Below are 19,844 nucleotides of genomic sequence, written 5' to 3'. Positions count from 1 at the left end.
AGTTGCAAGAAGAAATAGATAGCAAAACAATACTAGTGGGGGACTTCAACCTCCCTTTATCAGAACTAGATAAATCTAACCACAAAATAAATAAGAAAGAAATTAAGGAGATGAATAGAATGTTTAGCAAAGTTAGGAATGATAGACCTTTAGAGAAATTTGATAGGGGATATAAAGGAATATACTACAAAAAATTAACCATGTATCAGGACATTAAATATCTCACAATTAAGGACAAAAAGGCAGAAATAGCAAATCTTTTCAGATCATGAAAATGTAATAAAGGGCCATGGAAAAATAAAATAAAAAATTAACTGGAAACTAAGTAATCTAATCCTAAAGAATGAGTAGGTCAAACAACATCATAGAAACAATAATGTCATTTAAGAGAATGACAATAATGAAACAACATACTAAAACTTAGGGGATGCAGTCAAAGCAGTTCTTATAGTCAATTTTATATCTCTAAATGCTTACATGAATAAAAGAGAAAAGATCAGTGAATTGTGAATGCAAATTTACAAATTAACAACTAAATACCAAATTAGAAATTCTAAAAATAAAAGAAGATTAATAAAACTGAAAATAAGAAAACTATTGAACTAACCAACAAAACTAAGAGTTGTTGTTATGAAAAAACCAACAAAATATATAAATTTTTGGTTAATTAAAAAAAAGGAAAGACCGAATTATCAGTATCAAAAATGAAAAGGGTGAATTTGCCACAAATAAAGAAGAAATTAAAGCAATAATTAGGAATTATTTTGTCCAACTGTATGCCAATAAATCTGATAATCCAGGTAAAATAGATGAATCCATACATAAAGATTGACCAGATAAAAAGATGAGGAAATGCATTACTTAAATAGTCCCATTTTAGCAAAAAGAAGTTGAAAAAGTCATTAGTGAATTCCCTAAAAAAAAGCTGTCAGGGGCAGATGGATTTACAAGTGAATTCTAATGGACATTTAAAGAACATTTAATTTCAATACTGTATAAAATATTTGGAAAAATAGGAGGAGTCCTACCAAATTCCTTTTATGACACAAATACTGTGCTGATATTTAAACTAGGAAAGGCCTAATCAGAGAGAGAAAATAATAAACAAGTTTCCCTAATGAATAGTGATGCAAAAATCCTAAATAAAATATCAGCAAACTTATTACCAAGATAATGCACTATGACCAAATATGATTTATAAAATGGAATATAGAATATAGGAATGCAGTGCTGGTTCAATATCAGGAAAACTACCACCATAACTGATCATATCAATAACCAAACTAACAGAAATCATATGATTAATTCAATAGATACAGAAAAAACATGTGAAAAAATATAACACGCATTCCTATTAAAAATACCAGAAAGCATAGGAATAAAGTTTTCCTTGTCTATCTAAAAAATCAGTAAGCATTATATGTAATGCAGATAGAGCATTCCCAATAAAATCAAAGGGAAAACAAAGTTGCCCATTATCATCACTATTATTTAATATTGTACTAGAAGCATTAGCTTTAGCAATGAAAAGAAAAAGATGGTAAAATTTCTACCATTCCTGCAACAGGAAGAGGTGTTCTGCTCAAGAGAACTTCCAGTTTGCAAACTTATTCTTTCCTCTGAAAGTGATTAATTAAACAAAGCAGGCCTAAAGACAGATTTTAGAGACCACTACTTGATCTCTAAAATCTGTCTCTAGGCCTGCTTTGTATTGCCCCAGTTACTCACGGTGTAGAGATAGAGTAAAATTCTGTTCACGGGGAAATACATAGTTTTCATAACTATAAATGTGAATAGGATGAATTTACCCATAAAACAGAAACAGATAGGAGAAAAGATTAAAAACCAGAATCTTACCATGTGTTCTTTAAAAGAAACAGAGATACAGAATTAAAGGTAAGGGTATACAGCAGATTTTATTATTCTGCTTCAGCTAAAGCAAAGAAAATAAGGGTAACAATGAAATGGACAAAAAATTGGCCTCTTCATCCCTGGGTCAAGGGGCCTCAGGATTATAGAAAAATGTTGCTTAAATTAAATTAAGGGAAATGTTATGTTCAGACTGGGCCCCATTTCCCAGTTCATGATACCCTAGACTTTCTGAGAACTGTGTGTCTAACAGAGTCAGGACAACATTGCAAAACATGTCGACAGGTTCCGTTGTGTACTCACTATTCACATCCAGACAGTTCCCCATTGTAAACAAGAAACTCATTGAGCACCTCATTCTGAGCACCTTCTTGGGGGCATTTTTTTTCTTCTCTTTTTCTTTTTCTCATACTATGTGTTCTGTGTTCCATGTTCTGTGTGATTTGTTGGCTTTGTTAATTTAAGAGCTCTGTTAAGTTTTAAGAACAATGATTAAGAAATTTGAGGATTGGTTATTTGAAAATTTCTTGTGATTCTAAACTTTTTAACCTGATGTAAGTAAAAGAAAAAAAAAAAAAAAAACTGAGCTGAAGAGTTTTCAGAGCCTGCTAGAGTAAAGGGCAATAAAACTTTATCTGATTGAAACTCAGGCAGGAGAAAACATTTGATTAGGAATATTGGGATGATTCTGAAATTATGGGAAATATAATTTTGCTACTGCCTTTGCATGCTAGATTTGTTTATTCTGAATATAAAATCTTGGAATTTGTTTGAATATTGATACCTTTATTACTAAAGAGCAAGGGAAAGAACAATACAAGCTCTGCCTAGACAGATAAGAGAGATGCTAATTGCAGTCAGACACACACTCAGGAAGAAAAAAAAAAGGAAGTTTGGTTTAATTCACTTTATTTGTTAACACTGTAAGTTATGTTTTATGGAGTTATCTACCTATTCACTGTATTGTGAATCTTAAAAGTTTTGAAGAGAACTGGAAAGAAGAATGCAGGTGTCAATGAAGTATTGGTTTGTAGGAACAATGATTTTAGGAAGTAAGAGAAAGGTTTTTGGCAGCAGAAAGAAGAGGTGGGGGAGAGCAACTCCCCCATCCCCCCCCACTGCTTCCTGCTACTTTAGCAATGGAGTGCCTAGGTAGGAAAGTTGTTGGAGATTGTTAAGTATGTAGTATGAGGGGCAGCTAGGTGGTGCAGTGATAGAGCACTAGCCCTGAATTAGGAGGACCTGAGTTCAAATTTGGTCTCAGACACTTAACACTTCCTAGCTGTGTGACCCTGGGCAAGTCACTTAACCCCAGCCTGGGGGGGGGGGGAATAGCTTTAATTTTTAAAAGACACATTTACTCATTCCCTCAAGGGGGAAAAAAAAATAAGTATGTAGCATGAGAGGAGAAAGTTGGGAAATCAGTAGATTTGGGAAGAAACTTGATATTGGGAGAAAGTAAATAAACTGACGGGCTAAATCTTGAAAAGGACTCCCATATAAGAAACTGAGTGGGGAACCTGATGGAATTTTTGTCCAGGAGTGCAGGAGTGGGGGAAGGGTGACCACAAGGAATCCTCTCCTCCCCTCCCCTCCCCAAGTGTGTTCCAGCTGTTTTTTTTGTTTTTTTCCCCCCAAGTTACTGCCAGTGCAGCAAACTGGGATTTAAAGGGACAGACTTACTTTTAGGTTAATTGACTGAATATTTGTTTCTTGATACATTATGGTTTTCTTGTTTGAGGAATATGGTCATAAATGTGATCCATACTTTGTTAGGACTATTTCTAAAAGTTTAATTGCTATTTTAAAGAATTTTTCAGATTCTCTTATGTGATATTTGGACATTCTGTATAAGTTTAAAATTGATTGTATTGGGTCATCCTGAGGTAAAGGGCCTCTAAAAATAATAGTTTTTTTCTTTGTCCTTTTAAAAATATTTCTATTATGGACAATATGCAATTTGGGATATTTCTCTATGTATTGAGTACTTTAAAAACAAATTGATTTGTTCACTTATGAAACATCTCCTTCGATATGATAATTGTTTAAGTTGTGAACTTATTGGGACAGATTTCTTACTGTTACCACTATAAGATTAATGGAATCTGTTATTGGAGGTAAAATTTCTTGGGCTTATAGTTACTTAGTTGATGCTATTTGGGAGTTTTAAAGTTCCACCCTCTTACAGTTAGTGGGACAATTGATTGAAATAAAACTGGATTAAAGCTATTTTATCCTGTATGTGCTGAAGGTTGAGTTTTGACTGCTTATGTTATGTTATAGTTATATTCTTGCAATTTGGGATTTGTCGCTAAATGACACTGGCATCAAAAGTTGGGGTTTAGTCATGAATTCACAATGACTATTTTCTTTGGCAAAAGATAGATTTATTTAGGGAAATAGGTTACAGACAAAATGAAGGGATCCAATAGACACCAGGAATGGTAATATGAAATAGAGTGGGAGAACATATGAAAGACAAGTTCCTCAGTGGAACTTGTGGAATTCACAATTATCCAGTAGAAAGGGAGCCCCTAAGAGATTGGGGCATGCCCTTAGCTAGAATGCAAAGGTAGCAGTAAAGCCATGGACCTAAGTTGTTTTGTGGGGAAAATTTATCCTCAGGGTTTTAACATGAATTGGATTTTTAATTTGATTACCTTTAGAGAATGAGACTGGGGAACTAATCTCTGTTATCAGAGTCTTTTTCTTGTATGCCTGAGGGATTAATTTTTATCAATTCCTCTTCTAAACATTTTCAACACTGAACACCTCATCAATAGAACATAAGGGGAAAAATCATATATATATATATATATATATATATATATATATATATATATATATACACAAATCAAAAAAACTAGGCCTGTACCCAAAAATATTATATCCAGCAAAATTATCCATTATATTGAATGGAAAAAAAAAAAAGTGGACACTCAATGAACTTGCAGATTTTCAGGACTTTGTCTCAACCAAACCCAAACTTAATAGAAAATTGAACATATGAAAGTCAATATCAAAGACTAATTTCAAGGAACTTAATGTGGACAATTTGTTGTTGGTTTTTTTTTTTTTTTCATGGAAATGTATACCTTAATTTTAAGATTGATATCAGAAATTGAGTAGCTCAAAAGAAAGACTGAGGCAGAATATAATCTGTCTCTAAAAAGCAAAACTCTAGGAAAATAATTACTAATTATGTTATACAAATAAAATGTAAACAAAAGACTAAGAGGCATTAGAGAGGGGGAGGAAGGCTTATAGTTCTGAAAACCTACTCACAAGGAAAATGAGTTAAATAGGCAACACTGATCCTCTTAAGAAACTAGTCCTTTCAAATTCATTTATTCCTGATTCCCAATCCCTCCTAGCAGATGCATTATCAATTCAAGAAGCTAGAACCTTTGATTCACAAATCCTGGTCAAAAGCACCTTTTTGAATTACTATAGAAGATCCAGGCTTGTTCCAGCCCCCATGGGATCTGAACCAACTCGGGACTCCACCCACAGGCCCCTTTAGCTAAATCTCTCATTTTAAGAGGTTCCAAACATGGCAACCTTACACCTGGCATGCCAAGGATCTCTGCCCACTGGAACACTGTTTCCGGTGCCCTCTTACCTCTACCTTCACCTTTTACTAACTAGACTTTAACTTCACTTCCAAACCCCATAATAAACCTCTTTTATCAATCTAGGTTTTCGGGTCTGTAAAGTCCTTTACAGGGGACTCTGCACCACCACTAGACCTCATTTAACTCTGTATCATTGTGCTGAATCCAAAGGGGTTGCAGGGAAGCTCTATTTGACTCCCTGTACCCTGAACCTGCCACTAGATCTCAATTAAACCCTAATTTTATTTTGGGTACCTCAATTCTAAACCTCATCAACAACACATACCACAAATGGTATAGCATCTTTAAAAATCGATAAAGAAATAAGGTGGTAGGGATGCAGGGAGAGAAGAGAATAAGTGGAGTATAGAAGAGTGTGGGACAAAGTGTGTAGATTAATGGGCAAGGGATAAAGGATAATATGGAGTAGGGAGGATGTGTAGAATAAAGGTAGTGAAGTATGAACATGTAGCAATTCTTGAGAAACTCTTAAGGCTATTGAGCCTTGGGAGTATCACAAACATCAGAGAATAATTAGTTGTTGGCCGGTAAGCTACAGAATCCAATGAGTAGAACTATCCCAACCCTATTTCTTTTCAATTGTACCTCTAAGCCATAAAATGAACATATCAGTGACACCAGTTCAAGAAAATTTTCTAATTTCTTTAGGTTCTTCTCTAGCTTCCCAAGGAACTTTAGCCTGCTTCAACTGGCATTATAATTATAATAAATCTTTTCTCCTTAACTTGAAGAGTGTGTGTATACTTTCGAGAACTTGGAATATTAACTGGAGAAACGTAATTTTGTTGGAATATCTTCAGCTTCAACAGGACCATAAATATTGAATATCCATTCAATATTATCGATAATTTTGCTGGATATAATATTTTGGGGTACAAGCCTAGTTTTTGATTTGTAGATTAACGTGAAAGGCATAAAGGGGGGAAGGGTAGGATGAAATAAGGTGAAGGTATAGAAGGGACTGTAGATTAATTGCAATAGAGTGGGATAAGACATTGAGAGTGGGATAAAAAGGGGAGGAAAGGGTTAGAGGAGAAGATAAGGAAGGGATCCATGGGTAGGGAGGTTAAATAATTGCCAAGCAAGTTAAGGAGCAGAAATAAAGAAGCAGGGATGATGTTATCTTTCTGGAAGAGGATCATGATATCAGGGAGGTGATGACATGACATGGAAGTAAACTGGATTTAAATGAGGAAGAGCTGTGCAAGGTTATTGGCCTTACTTTCCTTTCCAGAGCTATCTGGCTTCAGTGGCCAGATCTAGATCAAGATTAAGGTAGATATATGGCTGTGTATGAAATAGGAGACCTTGGCCTTTTCAAGCTAAAGTCTTCAACAGGTCTCAGTGATTAAGGCTAGGTAGCAATTAAGAAAAAGAATTTCCTCTACTGAGTCAAATATATAAATATACATATACATATACATTTACATTCAATTTGACTCAATCAGGACTGAGACAATGACCAAATGGGGTTTGGCCTGGGAATACTGGTAGCCAATCAATGAGGATCAGAGTGGTTTTGGCTTTAGACATAGTCTTTAAGAAAGAAATCTAGCCAGTAAACCCCAAGATATCTTGGGAGGGAGAGATCCAAAAGAGAGAGGAAAGGGAAGAAAGTAGAGAAGGGAAGGGAAATGAGAAAAACAAAAGGAAGGAATAGGAAAGAGTGAAGGGAGGGATGAAGAAGGAAGAACATAAAAGGAAGAGAAATACAGAAACAGTACAAGGATCAGGAATAGAATTTACTAGGAAAAAAAGTAGGGGTAGTATTCAATCCAGAGATTAATCTACATTATATGTCAGCCATATTTTTGTTTTGGATCCGTATTTAAATATGGATAAATGCATATGCCATGAATATATGTTTGAGTATATGTGAGTATGTATGCATATAAGTCTATATATGTGTGTGGATCTGTGAGTTGGTGTGAATACATATATACGTATTAGAAGAAAGCAATAAAAGTTATATTCAATAATGTACAATGGAAAGATTAACATTTAATTAGAAGTTAAAGAATCTAATCCTAAAAAATAAGTGGATCAAAGAACAAATCATAGAAGCATCCAATATTTCATTAAAGAAAATGACAACAATGAGGCAACATATCAAAATTTATGGGATTCAATCAAAGCAATTCTTAGGAATAATTTGACTCTAAAACACAGTAAAAGCAAAATGAAGAAATTAAAAATCAACAGAAAATAGGAAATCCTGAAAACGAGATGAGTAAAATCTAAAGTAAGGAAACTATTGAAGTAACCACTGAAGTGGCTTTATGCAAAAGCCAATAAAACAAAACAAAACAAAACAAAAATTGGTTAATTTGATTTAAAAAAGGATAGAAGAAAACCAAATGACCAGTATCAAAAATGAAAGGGTTATAAATTCACCACCAAGTAAGAGGAAATCAAGACAATTTTTCAGAGATATTTTGCTAAATTACATGCCAATAAATTTGAAAATCTAAATGAAATGGATGAATTATTTTTAAAACTAAAATAAATTACCTATCTTAATAAAAGAATAAAATACTTAAATAATTTCATCTTAGCAAAAGAAATTGAATAAGCCATTAATGAACTTTCTAAGACAAAAAGTCTTTAGAAACAGAAAACTTCACAAGAAAATTCTACCAAACATTAAAAAAAAAAAATTTAATATTATGTAAACTATTTGAAAAAACAGGAAAAGAAGTCCTATCAAATTCTTTTTATGATAATGCAGAGCTGGCTCAATATTAAGGAAACTATTAGTATAATTGACCATGTCGATAACAAACCCCCCAGAAATTATGATTATTCCAAGAGATGCAAAAAATCTTTGACAAAATATAGACTTCATTACTATTAAAAACACTAGAGAATATAGGAATAAATGGAGCTAACCTTAAAATAAGTAATATTTATCTAAAACCATCAGCAAGCATTTGTAATGGGGATAAGCTAGAATCTATCTCAATACAATCAAGGGTTAAGGAAGGATACCCATTATCACTTCTATTTATTTAGTATTTCATGTTTCCCCAGTTACATGTAAAACAATTTTTAACATTTGTTTTTTTAAAAGGTTATTTCAGATTCTCTCCTTTCCGCCCTCCCCAAATCTTTCCCACTTCACTCTTCTAGTGAGAAGGCACATATGCAAAACATTTCCATACTAGTTATGCTATGAAAGAAAATACAGGTTCTTCTCCCCCTTAAAAAAAAGAAAAGAAAAGAAAAGTATGCTTCAATCTTAAGAGTTCTTTCTCTGGATAAGGATAGCTTTTGCATCATACAAAGTTCAGACTTATCTTGGATCACGGTGTTGCTGAGAATAGCCAAGTCATTCACAGCTGATCATCTAACATTATTTTTCTTACTTTGTAATTTCGCTTTTCATGAGCTAATGGAAATCTTTACAGGTTTTTTCTGAGAGCATATATAGCACAATAATATTCAGTCAACAATCACATACCATGTGTTATTTAGGTATTCCCTAATTGATGAGTACTCCCTGTATTTCCTGTAATTTGCCCTGAGAAGAGGTTGCTATAAATATTTTTGTACATATGGGTCCTAGTAGTGTGGTATTGTTAGGTCAAAGGGTATGAATGGTTATAGCCCTTTGGGCATAGTTCCAAATTCTTTACTGAATGGTTGAATCAATTCACAATTTCACCACAATGCATTCATTAATAACTTATTTCCCCCACATTCCCTCTAACATTTGTTACTTTTCTTTTCGGGCCTATTAGCCAATCTAATAGGAATTTGGTAGTACCTCAGAATTGTTTTAATTTGTATTTTTCTAATCAGTAATCACCTCTTTTCTTTCACACCATATTAGGAATGCTAGCCATAGCATTAGAGAAGAAAAAAATAAAGAAATTAAAACAGGCAATGAGAAAACAGTTATTCTTTGCAGAGGATATGATATACTTAGAAAATTCTAGAGAATAAATTTTTAAAATTATTTGAACTTATTAATACCTTTAATAAACTTGCAGGATATAAAAGAAACCCCTGTAAATCATCAGAATTTCTATATTTAGCCAACAAAATTCAGCAACAAAAGACAGAGAAATTCTATTTAAAATAATTATAAGCAATAGAAAACACTTGGGAATTTACCTGCCAAGAGGAACTCAGAAACTATATCAACACAAATTTCTCACATAAAAGTCAGACAAAACAACTTGGAAAATATTAACTGATCATGGGTAGGATGAGCCAAAATAATGAAAATGACAATTATATGCTTAAATTAATCTATTTATTTAGTATCATTACAATCAAACTATTAAAGCATTACTTTATAGAGCTAGAAAAATTAATACAATTCATCTAGAAAAAAAGTTCAATGACATCAAAGGAGTTGATAATAAAAAATTGTGAAAGAAGTATTAGATCTCAAACTGTATTATAAAGTAGTAATCATCAAAATCTGGCACTTAAAATAAGAAATAGAGTAGTGGATCAATGAAAAAGATTAAGTATATAACACACAAGTAGTAAATGACCATAGTAATCTAATATATGACAAATCCAAAGAACTAAAGTTTTTGGAACAAAAACTCAGTATTTGACACAAACTTCTGAGAAAACTGGAAAACAGTATGGCAAAAACTAGTTACAAACCAACATCTCACAATGTATAACAAGATACAGTCAAAATGGGTACATGATTTATATCTAAAAAGTGACACCATAAGCAAATGAAGAGAGCATGAAATAGTTTATGCTAGATTTATGGATAGGGGAAGAATTTAGGACCAAAGAACACATAGAGAGCATTACAAAATATAATGTAGGTAACTTCGACTAAATAAAATTTTTAAAATTTGCACAAACAAAACCAATGCAACCAAAATTACAAGAAAGCAGAAAAATGGGGGAGGGGAGTTTGCAGTATTGCAAGTATCTCTGAGAAAGGCCTCACTTACCAAATGTATAGAGAACTAAGTCAAATTTATAAAAATACAAATCATTCCCCAATTGATAGATAAATGGTCAAAGAATAGATACAAACAGGTAATTTTCAGATAAAGAAATTCAAGCTACCTATAGTCATATGAAAAAAAATTGTTCTAACTCACTCTTGATTAAAGAAATGCAAATTAAAACAACTCTAAGGTACCATCTCACATCTACCAGTTTGGCTGAGATGATAAAAAAGAAAAATGTTGGATGTTGGAAGGGATGGGGCATTAATTACATAGAACTGTGAACTAATTCAAACATTCTGGAAAGCAATTTTGAATTATGCCCAAAAAAGTATAAAATTGTGCATATCCTTTGATCTAGGATTACTACTGCTAGGTCTTATCCCAAAGACATCTAAAAGAAAAATGGAAAGGGGCTCTGTTGTACTTTTGTGGTGACTAAGAATTGGAACTTAAAGGGAAGCCTTTAATTGAACAATGATTAAATAAGTTATGATTTTTTTTTTACTGAAACTGAATATTATTGTGCTATAAGAAATAATAAGCAAGATGATTTCAGAAAAACCTGGAAAAACTTACATAAAGTGAACAAAATCAAAGAACATTATAAACAGCAATACTATTTGATGAAAATTGTGAATGACTTAGCTATTCTCAGAAATACAATGATCTAAGACAATTTCAAAGGACTGAAGCATACTATATATCTCCAAAGAAAGAATCGATATTCTTTGAATACAAACCAAAGTATGCTATTTTTCATTCTTCCCCCCCTTTTTTTTTGAATCTTCTTTTAGAAAATGACAAATATGAAAATGTTTTACTTATTTTCACATGTATAACTCATATCTGATTGCTTATTATCTCAGGGAGAGGGAAGGAGAAATGGAATTTGAAACTCAAAACTCATTTTATAAATAGTAAAAGAATCAGGAGAACAAGGAGAGGGAATCAGGGACAGAGTATCAGGAGATAATTAAAAGGAGGCAAAATGAAAGACGACACAAGAACTATCAAAAACTGAAAGCTGACAGGCAAAATCTGCACCTGTTGTACTACGACATATGGGAAGGAGACACTGCTTTGCTAAGATCTGATTATTTGGCAAAAAATAAAGGATTTCCCTCTAGTACTTTTACAGTATTAAAGAGAAAAAAACTAAGTAGTTTATCAGCATTGCATTGTAAGAGACTCTCTGACATATTAATGATGAACAAGGGGGAAAAGTCTTTGAATCTGTTTTGTTGTAAGAAGAAAAGTCCTACTGAGAGCTAACAAGATAAAAAAGAATTTGTTCTTAGTTCCCTTCCAAGAGAGGCTGAAACCTAAAAGAGCCTGACACTGTTTCAGTGGTCATAGAAAGCAGAGAAGTAGTTTCACTCAACAGAAGGGCTCGAGGACAAGAAAGGAAACCGAACAGAAGTTATCCCTGCAAATGACATTCTCTAAAGAGACTCAACACACCAAGGCCTGAGCTGTCTTGAACACACATATAACTTCTTGGAAGATTTCTTTAAACGTGTTTGCATTCTTTCAACAAACAGTTTCAAAGGCTTTATAGGTTTATAAGTAGACTGTTATTTTGATTATTCTTACTCTTGCCTTCAATTAAGTAATGGTTATGATTACTCCTGCTTTTGTCTTTTAATGAGAAAATGTCATGATTATTCTTGCTCTTGCTTTATCATTTTCATGTTTAAGAGTCAGTAGAGACATTGTGACTTTATAAATGGGAGCTCAGAAGCTGGAGGAAGAAGTAGTACTAGTGTATCACCATTCAACAGGGCTACTATTCCTCAAAGACACTTGAGAAAGTCTGCATTGTAATAGCATGGACTAATAGACGGAGGCAAATATAAAATTCTCTGTTGAGGTTTTCTTGGGGTCTCTGGAAGCAGCCTTCGTTTTAGTTCAGTAATCACCACACGAGCAGCCAGGGGTTAAAGTCCAAATCCTTTAATTATCTCTTTCAAAGTCTTGTCTCTTTTCCTGGGGCTTCAGCTAGCTTTCTTGGAGGCCTCTTGTACTCTTGGTTCTGAGAGCTTGAGCTCCTGCCTCCTTCTCTGGCTTCTGAATCTCCAAGGCTTCTCTTTCTGGCTTCTGAAATCCAAGGGTTTGTGCTTCAGTCTCCAGCCACCACAAAGGTGGAAGATGGAATGAATCTCTCAGCTTTATAGAGCTTCTACTGTGCCTGCCCTTTCTGGCCCAGAGAGCTTCTCTCTTATGTGCTCCACACTGAGTATATAATCATTATATCACTAGGAAACCATTATTTGTTGTAGGATTAAATCAATGCTAAACCAGATTTAACCATTGTTTCCTCAATTCCACTTAGTACCTTGTTTCAAATTCTGGCCCATAACATCTCCTTTTAGAATTAAATCAATCATACTGAACCATGCTAAATTAGATAACTATTGTCTCTATCAATTCCACTGACTTAGTACCTTATAAGAATCCTTTGTTTCAAGTTTAGAGTTCTGTCCCATAACAGGCAGCCTAAAGATAAAGGTGGTACCCTAACAAAGGTTACATTGCCTAAATGAGTTGGCCATTATCACCTCTGTGTTATTTACTACTAACATTTTTTTAACTAACCCTAAAAGTTTTTTCAATAAAAATCCAAATTTTATTGAAACATTCTATATAGGATAAATTTTGAATAAACCTGAGTTATTCATTTCAAAGGAAGTCTAAATCACAACAAATTTTGAAGAGATTATTTAATAATAAAAACAATGATCTTGACCACTGAAAATATTCTACTACATAGAATAAACTAAACACTATCTATTGGACAAATAAGTTTTCCCAAACAACAGCAACATCAAATTATTAGGATAAGTACTATTTCCATTACTGATGAAGAAAATGAAGCTCAGATAGGTTAATTAGGTAGGCTTGTAGTGTCAGAGCTAGGAATAGAACTAAAAAAAAAAAACCAAAACACTTTTGTTATGTTTTTATACCACCCATATTTCCCAAAGAATAGCTCCTCGCCCTCCCATATAGCAATTCCTAAAAACAAATATTAAAAACCCAAAAATAAATAATTCAGTAAAATTAACATGTTGAAACAGTCTGATACTATATGAAATATTCTATAATACTACAACAATTATTCCTTAATTTTGTAAAGAAGAAAGTGATTAAACTCATATCTATTTTGGGGGGCTAAACTTGATTAACACCCTAAAATGGGGGGGGTGATAGTTTTGTCTTTCTTTGTCTCTCAATGGTTATATAATGCTGTAGGTGATTAAATTTTGATTTAACTAATTTCTTTTTGGATTAATTAATGTAAGACTTCTCTTATTCTTTGTAATTATCATATTTATCATTTATTACAGCATAGTCAATTAAATTCATGAACCATAACTTGTTTAGCCATTCCCCAACTGAAAGGAATCCAAGATATATAACTTCAAAATCCCCAGTCTCCTAATATACCGCCATATTTCTCAAACTACCATTTTATTTTCTGAAAAATGAGTGAAAAACTTTTTGGAAACTATGAATATATTGATGGTTTTAATGTCTAAATAAAACTTTCATGATCTAAGCTATCTGTGATAAATGAATACATTAGTATATAAGCTAGAAAATTAAATGCAATTTTGAAAACAGGTTTTCAAGTAAACCATACCAGGACATACCAGAAACAAAAGAGATTATATCAAGGAGTGGTTTAGAATACAAATATTAAAAAAGTAATCAGTTATCAGTTGATTAGGTAATGACAATAAACAATAGCCACTCGTACTTACTAGGCTCCATTTTGTCTATTCTTAGAATAAAACTAACAGTTAAGGAAATGTGTACCAAAAAACCCTTCTTTGGAACAATTTCCATGAAATTTCATTCTATAACTACACTAGAATCCTGATTATTCAATTCTTGAACAGTCATAAGATTTCTCATTGTTTCATAGCAGGCAGTAATGGAGAATTCTCTTTGTTCCAATATTGGAATCTCTAAATCTATAAAGAAGCAGAGTTGAAACAAGACTAAGAAAATGTCTTTAGGGACTACAGGATCCTTTTGGTCATATTCTAGGATACTAAATAAAACAGAACTATATTACAACAGTTCTAAAATTGCACCATGAAATACTATAGTTTGAAAGCTTATTACAGGATATACTACTTACGATAGCCACATTTTTTACATCCTGCTCTGATACTGTCCTTGTTGCCACCTGAAATAAAATCAGACATATTTTAGGAGACATATAAAGAACCCAAGAATGTCTTAAAGTGAAAAAAGTTTTTTTTTTAAAAAAAGCTCTAATGTCAAAAATATACACAAGTACATATAGACAAGCAGTGTGACATAATGGATAGAATCAGGAACAGCTAGGGTCAGGCCTTGCTTCAAACACTAACTGGTTGAATATCATGGGTAAGCCACTTATTCTTTTTAAGTCTCGAGCAACTCTCTAAAATATATTATTACATTATGGATAAGTTGTGTTCCATTAATATGCTGATATATATTACTTACTATGGAATGCCTTTATTCCTTAAACAAAAAAAGGAGAGAGCAAAGAGAAATCCTGTAACTTATAAACTAGGCAGCACAGTGGATAGAGTGTCAGGCCTGGAGTCAAAAAGATGAGTTCAAATATGGCTTCAGACACTACTAGCTGTGTGACCCTAAGCAAATTTGCTTCAATTTCCTCATCTGCAAAATCAGCTAAAGAAGGAAACGCAAATTACTGCAATATCTTTGTCAAGAAAAATTCGAATGGTGTTACAAAGAGCTAGACATTACTGAAAAACAAGATACAGGTTAATTCTAATGTTGTTTGGTAAAGACAAGGTTTACTTAAAGATATTTCTGTTGACATATTTTGACCACATGATTACTCTAATTTTCTATACGTTGTGATTTGTATAAAATTAGAATTTCAAATAATCTAATATGTATATTCCTGAACCACAGTCATACAATATAAATATAAGTTTTGTCTACAACAAAAACAGACCATATTGGAACTAGTTGAAGAAAAAGATCTATAACAGGATGTTTGCAATTTGAAAAATTTATCATTAGTCAATGGTAAATCTGACACTATAAGTTGATGTTTTAGAGGTGAATCTTTGTCTAAAAAGGAGCAACCAATCGTTAAATGAAAAGGAATTGTGTCTACCACACAAAATATTTTAAATTTATTTTAATTTCATTATCTTGTAGTCTTGACCTGGAATTAATTTTCAATTCAAATAATTTTCAATTACTAGCACTTATAAAGGGCAGCAGAGATATGGAACTGATTATTTTTAAATATATATATATATATAGTTATATAACATATATACATGTATTTAGCATAGGGATATATCTTTGAATTTACATTTTTAAAATAGTGTTCTTTGATATTTTGGGGATTTATTTCAAAGAAAATAATGAAGACATTCTGAAACTATGAAAGCAAGTACAACTGAGAAAATCACTTTTCCTGTCAAAGTTCTCAACTGTTCAATTCCTCCCTAAAACTCCAATCTGAGAATAGATATTTTAGACCAATACAAAAACAAGTCCTAAAGAAAGGTGTTCATGCAAACCATTTGGTACTGACTAAGATGTATGTTAGGTTTACAAGACACAATAGCTGATGATAGTAATCTAGTGTTTGATAAATCTAAGACTTACAGTATCTGGGAGAAGAACTCACTAAATGACAAAAATTACTGAGAAAACTGGAAAATAGTATGGCAGAAATTAGGCACTGACCAACATCTAATACCCTCTACCAAGATAAGGTTGAAACAGTAGCCACTTATTCTTAGAATTATTCTTAGAGTTTATTCTTAGAATAAACATACACACACATAAAGGCTAACACTATAAGCAAATTAGGAGAACAAGGAGGTACTCTACCTCTTAGATCTGTGGAGAAGGAGGAATTCATGGTCAAAGAACTAGAGAAGAATTCGAAATGAAAAGTGGATAATTTTGATTAAAGTTTTTGCACAAAACTAAGGCAGCCAAGATTAGAAGGGAAGCAGAAAGCTGGGGAAAAGATTTTACATCAAGTGTTTCTCATAAAAGCTTCATTTCTAAGATATTTAGAAAAGTGACTGAAATTTATAAGAATACAAGCCATTCCTCAGCTGGTAAATAGTCAAAGGATATGAACATACAACTTTCAGATAAAGAAATTAAAGCCATTTCTTAGTCACATGAAAAACTACTCTAAATCACCATTGATTTGAGAAATGCTAATTAAGACAACTCTGAGGTTCCACTTTATATTTCTCAGATTGGCAAAGATGATAGGAAAAGAAAGTGATGAATGTTGGAGATGTGGGAAAACTGGGACACTGATGCATTGTTGGTGGATCTGTGAACTGATCCATTCATTCTGATAGCAATTTGGAACTATGCCTAAAGGGCTATAAACTGCATACCCTTTGATCTAGCAGTTTCTCTACTAGGTCTGAATCCCAGAGATCATAAAAGAGGAAAAAGGACCCACATGTGCAAAAAATGTTTGTAGCAGCCCTTTTTGTAGTGGCAAGGAATTGGAAATTGGGGAATAGCTGAGTAAGTTATGGTATATGAATGTAATAGAATATTATTGTTCTAAAAGAAATGAGAAAAATGATTTCAGAGAAGCCTGGAAAGATTTACATGAAGTGAAGTGAGCAGAACCAAGAGAACATTGTACACAGTAAAAACAAGTTTATGTGATGATAAATTTGGCTCAAAGAGGAAGTGATTCAAGACAATTCTAATAGACTTTTAATATCTGGAGAGACTGGATCAAAGCATAGTATTTTCACCTTTGCTGTTGTTATTGTTGGTATGTGTTTGCTTCAGGCTTCTTTTTCCCTTTCTTTTGATGAATGTTGAAAACTATCTTTGCATATATTTGGAAAAATAAAATACTATTAATTTTTTAAAAATAAAAAATAAAATAAAGCTGCCTAAAACAAGTAAGGTGTTCATTCTAATGTTATCTGGAACTTATATATAATCTAAGTATTTTGTGCTTAATACTTAGCTCTAAAAGGGATGTATTTGTGTTATTTTTCATCTTTATATTAACTGAGGTGTTGAATCACTTCAGTCTCGACATTCTTGCTATAAGTGAAATCAGAAGGAAGATGAAATTAAATAGAAAGAGGGCTCCCCGGTACTGCTAAGAGAGCCAAGAAAGGAATCGGTGGAGTGAGTTTTATCATATACCAGAAGGTAACTAGAAACATTATTTTATGGGATATCTGATCACCCTGTAGTACTAGTATTCATAGATATTTGCAAAAATATCATGAGAATGATCACATTTTATATACCAATAATTAGAAAGGATTAAGATATAAGAGAAATCTACAAAGAACATAAGATTCTCCCATACTTAGTGTCTTCAATGCAAAACGTGACAATGTAATAAGGAGGAGAAATATATGGGAAAGCACGGTTCTCCAAGGGCATCATTGTCTTTGTGAAGAATTTTGTAGAAAATATGATTATGTTAAGTCTTCTACCATCCAGCAAATCCTTCCCTTGTCCAGCGAATTTTCCATGCAGAAATAGCATCACCTTACTTCTCTGCTCAAAACTCTGCAGCATCTCCTTCATTACTGCCTGGGCAGCGTTCAGTCTCCTGCCTGACGTTCAGGGCACCCTACAATACGGCATTACACTGACTCATTAACTTTATCCAGTACTGCCCAAAGAGGCTCCTCTGGGAATGCACCTTTAAGCATCTTTTCCACTAGTTTCTAAGGAATCCGTCTCCCATTCTACTGAATCCATCATTTAAAAGCCTAATTAGAGGTGGATTCTTTTGTTTTAGTAATTTTCAAGTTTGATAAGAAACCTTTTCTCTAGGACCTCCTACACGGCACACCTATGCTCCCGCGCACACGCACGCACGCACACACACAGACACACGCGCGCATTCTGTACACACGCACATATGTCCACACACTCATACATGCACGCGCACAGCTCACACACACCACACACGCTCACCGTACACACACACACGCACACATGTCCACACACACTCATACATGCACGCGCACAGCTCAAATACACATACCGCACACGCTCACCGCACACGTGAAGAGACACACTACAATCACATTCACACAAATATCCCCTCACACGCGCGCTCCGTCCTTAGCCTAGGCCAGCGAGCTCCGCCGGCCCCTCAGCGCGGCTCGGTTCCCCGGTGCATCCGGCCTGCACCTTTACCCCCTACTTCCCGAGGAGCAGTCACCTGGCAGGGCCATGTCCCAGTCGGAGGCAGCCTCCACTAACTGGACACTACTTTCGTTGGCTTTCGCCCGGCTGCCAGTCCACTTTCAGCTCTCTCTCTCCCGCCTCCTCTCAGGATCGGGAGTCTCAAGGAAGAGCACAGAACGCGGCAGTTTCGGCTGCAGTTCCCGGGCGGAGGTAGAAGACAGAGCACTAGTAGTCCAAACCATTTCTGATATATCCTGGGGGGGAGGGAGGGATGAGACTTGCTAGTCGCTAGGTAAAGAGTGATTTAAAACAAAAAAAAACTTTCTATCGAGGTTATGTAATTAAATGAATGTAACTTCCGGAAGATGACCCGCGGGCTGGCTTCGCTCTTTGCCGGACCCTTTCAGTAGGAGGGGATGGGAAAGTCCCCTCCCCGCAGAGAGCGGTGCTAGGGCCCGCGTGCAGTATGGCGGCCGCCGTGCTCCGTTAGTGCTTTGCTAGACTGCCTGAGGAAAAGGAGCAGCAGTTGGTGTCCCGGCTGAGACCTCCTTTAGCAGCTAACGGGCTGAGCCCGCTGGGCTATCCCTTCGGACGGTCAGACCGAGTACCCTTGTGCCTTGTGAGAATCTCCTCTCCCTAGACGGCTGCCCAAGATGAGCAACATTTACATCCAGGAGCCGCCCACGAACGGAAAGGTGAGTGCGCGAGGGGGCGGGCTCGGGGTGAGGGATGGGGGGGGGGGGGTGAGGGGTTTTCTCAAAGATTCCCTGGAGTGGGGTGGTAGGCGCACTGGGTGCAAAGCAGAGAGCGCTGGCCGGACTTAGTCAGGGGACCTGGGTTCGAATCTCCGCCGTGTCATTTACTAGCTGTGCAACTCAAGTCACAAGTCCTTTGTAAAATAACGAAGTTGAACTAGATGATTGCAGTGGTCCTCAAACTTTTTAAATGGGGGCCAGTTCAAACTGTGGGAGGGCCGGACTCTTATCTCTGCCCCTCAGCCCATTTGCCATAACCCGGCGGGCCGCATAAACGTCCTCTGCGGGCTGCAATTTGAGAACCCCTGGCTTAGGGTCTTTCTTGATTCAAATGCTTTAAGGCCAGGGTCGGAAGGCTCACGGAACCCATCTTCCGCACTTCGGGAAGAATTGCAACTAAACTCAACCTGAACTAGGAGCTCAGCTTTTAAAAACAAGCAGAGAGGGCGTAGTCTAAT

At 34.7% G+C, this 19,844-nt stretch overlaps 2 protein-coding genes across 3 annotated transcripts in view; one reads left to right on the top strand and one right to left on the bottom strand.

Moving 5' to 3' along the window:
- SREK1IP1 (SREK1 interacting protein 1) overlaps positions 1 to 18,824 on the bottom strand; it is a 54,559-nt gene extending 35,735 nt beyond the window's left edge. Inside the window, exons 1-2 of the mRNA XM_074282413.1 lie at positions 18,666 to 18,824; positions 14,583 to 14,630 (exon numbers count right to left, since the gene is read on the bottom strand). Of these exons, the coding sequence (XP_074138514.1) occupies positions 14,583 to 14,630; positions 18,666 to 18,678 (61 nt within the window). The 5' untranslated portion in view covers positions 18,679 to 18,824. The remainder of the gene's footprint in view (positions 1 to 14,582; positions 14,631 to 18,665) is intronic.
- Positions 18,825 to 19,066: 242 nt separating this feature from the next.
- The window catches only part of CWC27 (CWC27 spliceosome associated cyclophilin), a 286,252-nt gene continuing 285,474 nt past the window's right edge, over positions 19,067 to 19,844 (top strand). For both annotated transcript variants that reach the window (XM_074282412.1, XM_074282411.1), the window contains exon 1: positions 19,067 to 19,326. In XM_074282412.1, the coding sequence (XP_074138513.1) occupies positions 19,285 to 19,326 (42 nt within the window). In that variant the 5' untranslated portion in view covers positions 19,067 to 19,284. The remainder of the gene's footprint in view (positions 19,327 to 19,844) is intronic.

The sequence above is a fragment of the Sminthopsis crassicaudata genome, chromosome 1, assembly GCF_048593235.1.
Source record: "Sminthopsis crassicaudata isolate SCR6 chromosome 1, ASM4859323v1, whole genome shotgun sequence".
NCBI lineage: Eukaryota > Metazoa > Chordata > Mammalia > Dasyuromorphia > Dasyuridae > Sminthopsis > Sminthopsis crassicaudata.
The sequence above is the reverse complement of the archived record's forward strand: the minus strand, read 5'-3'. Positions and strand labels throughout refer to the sequence as shown.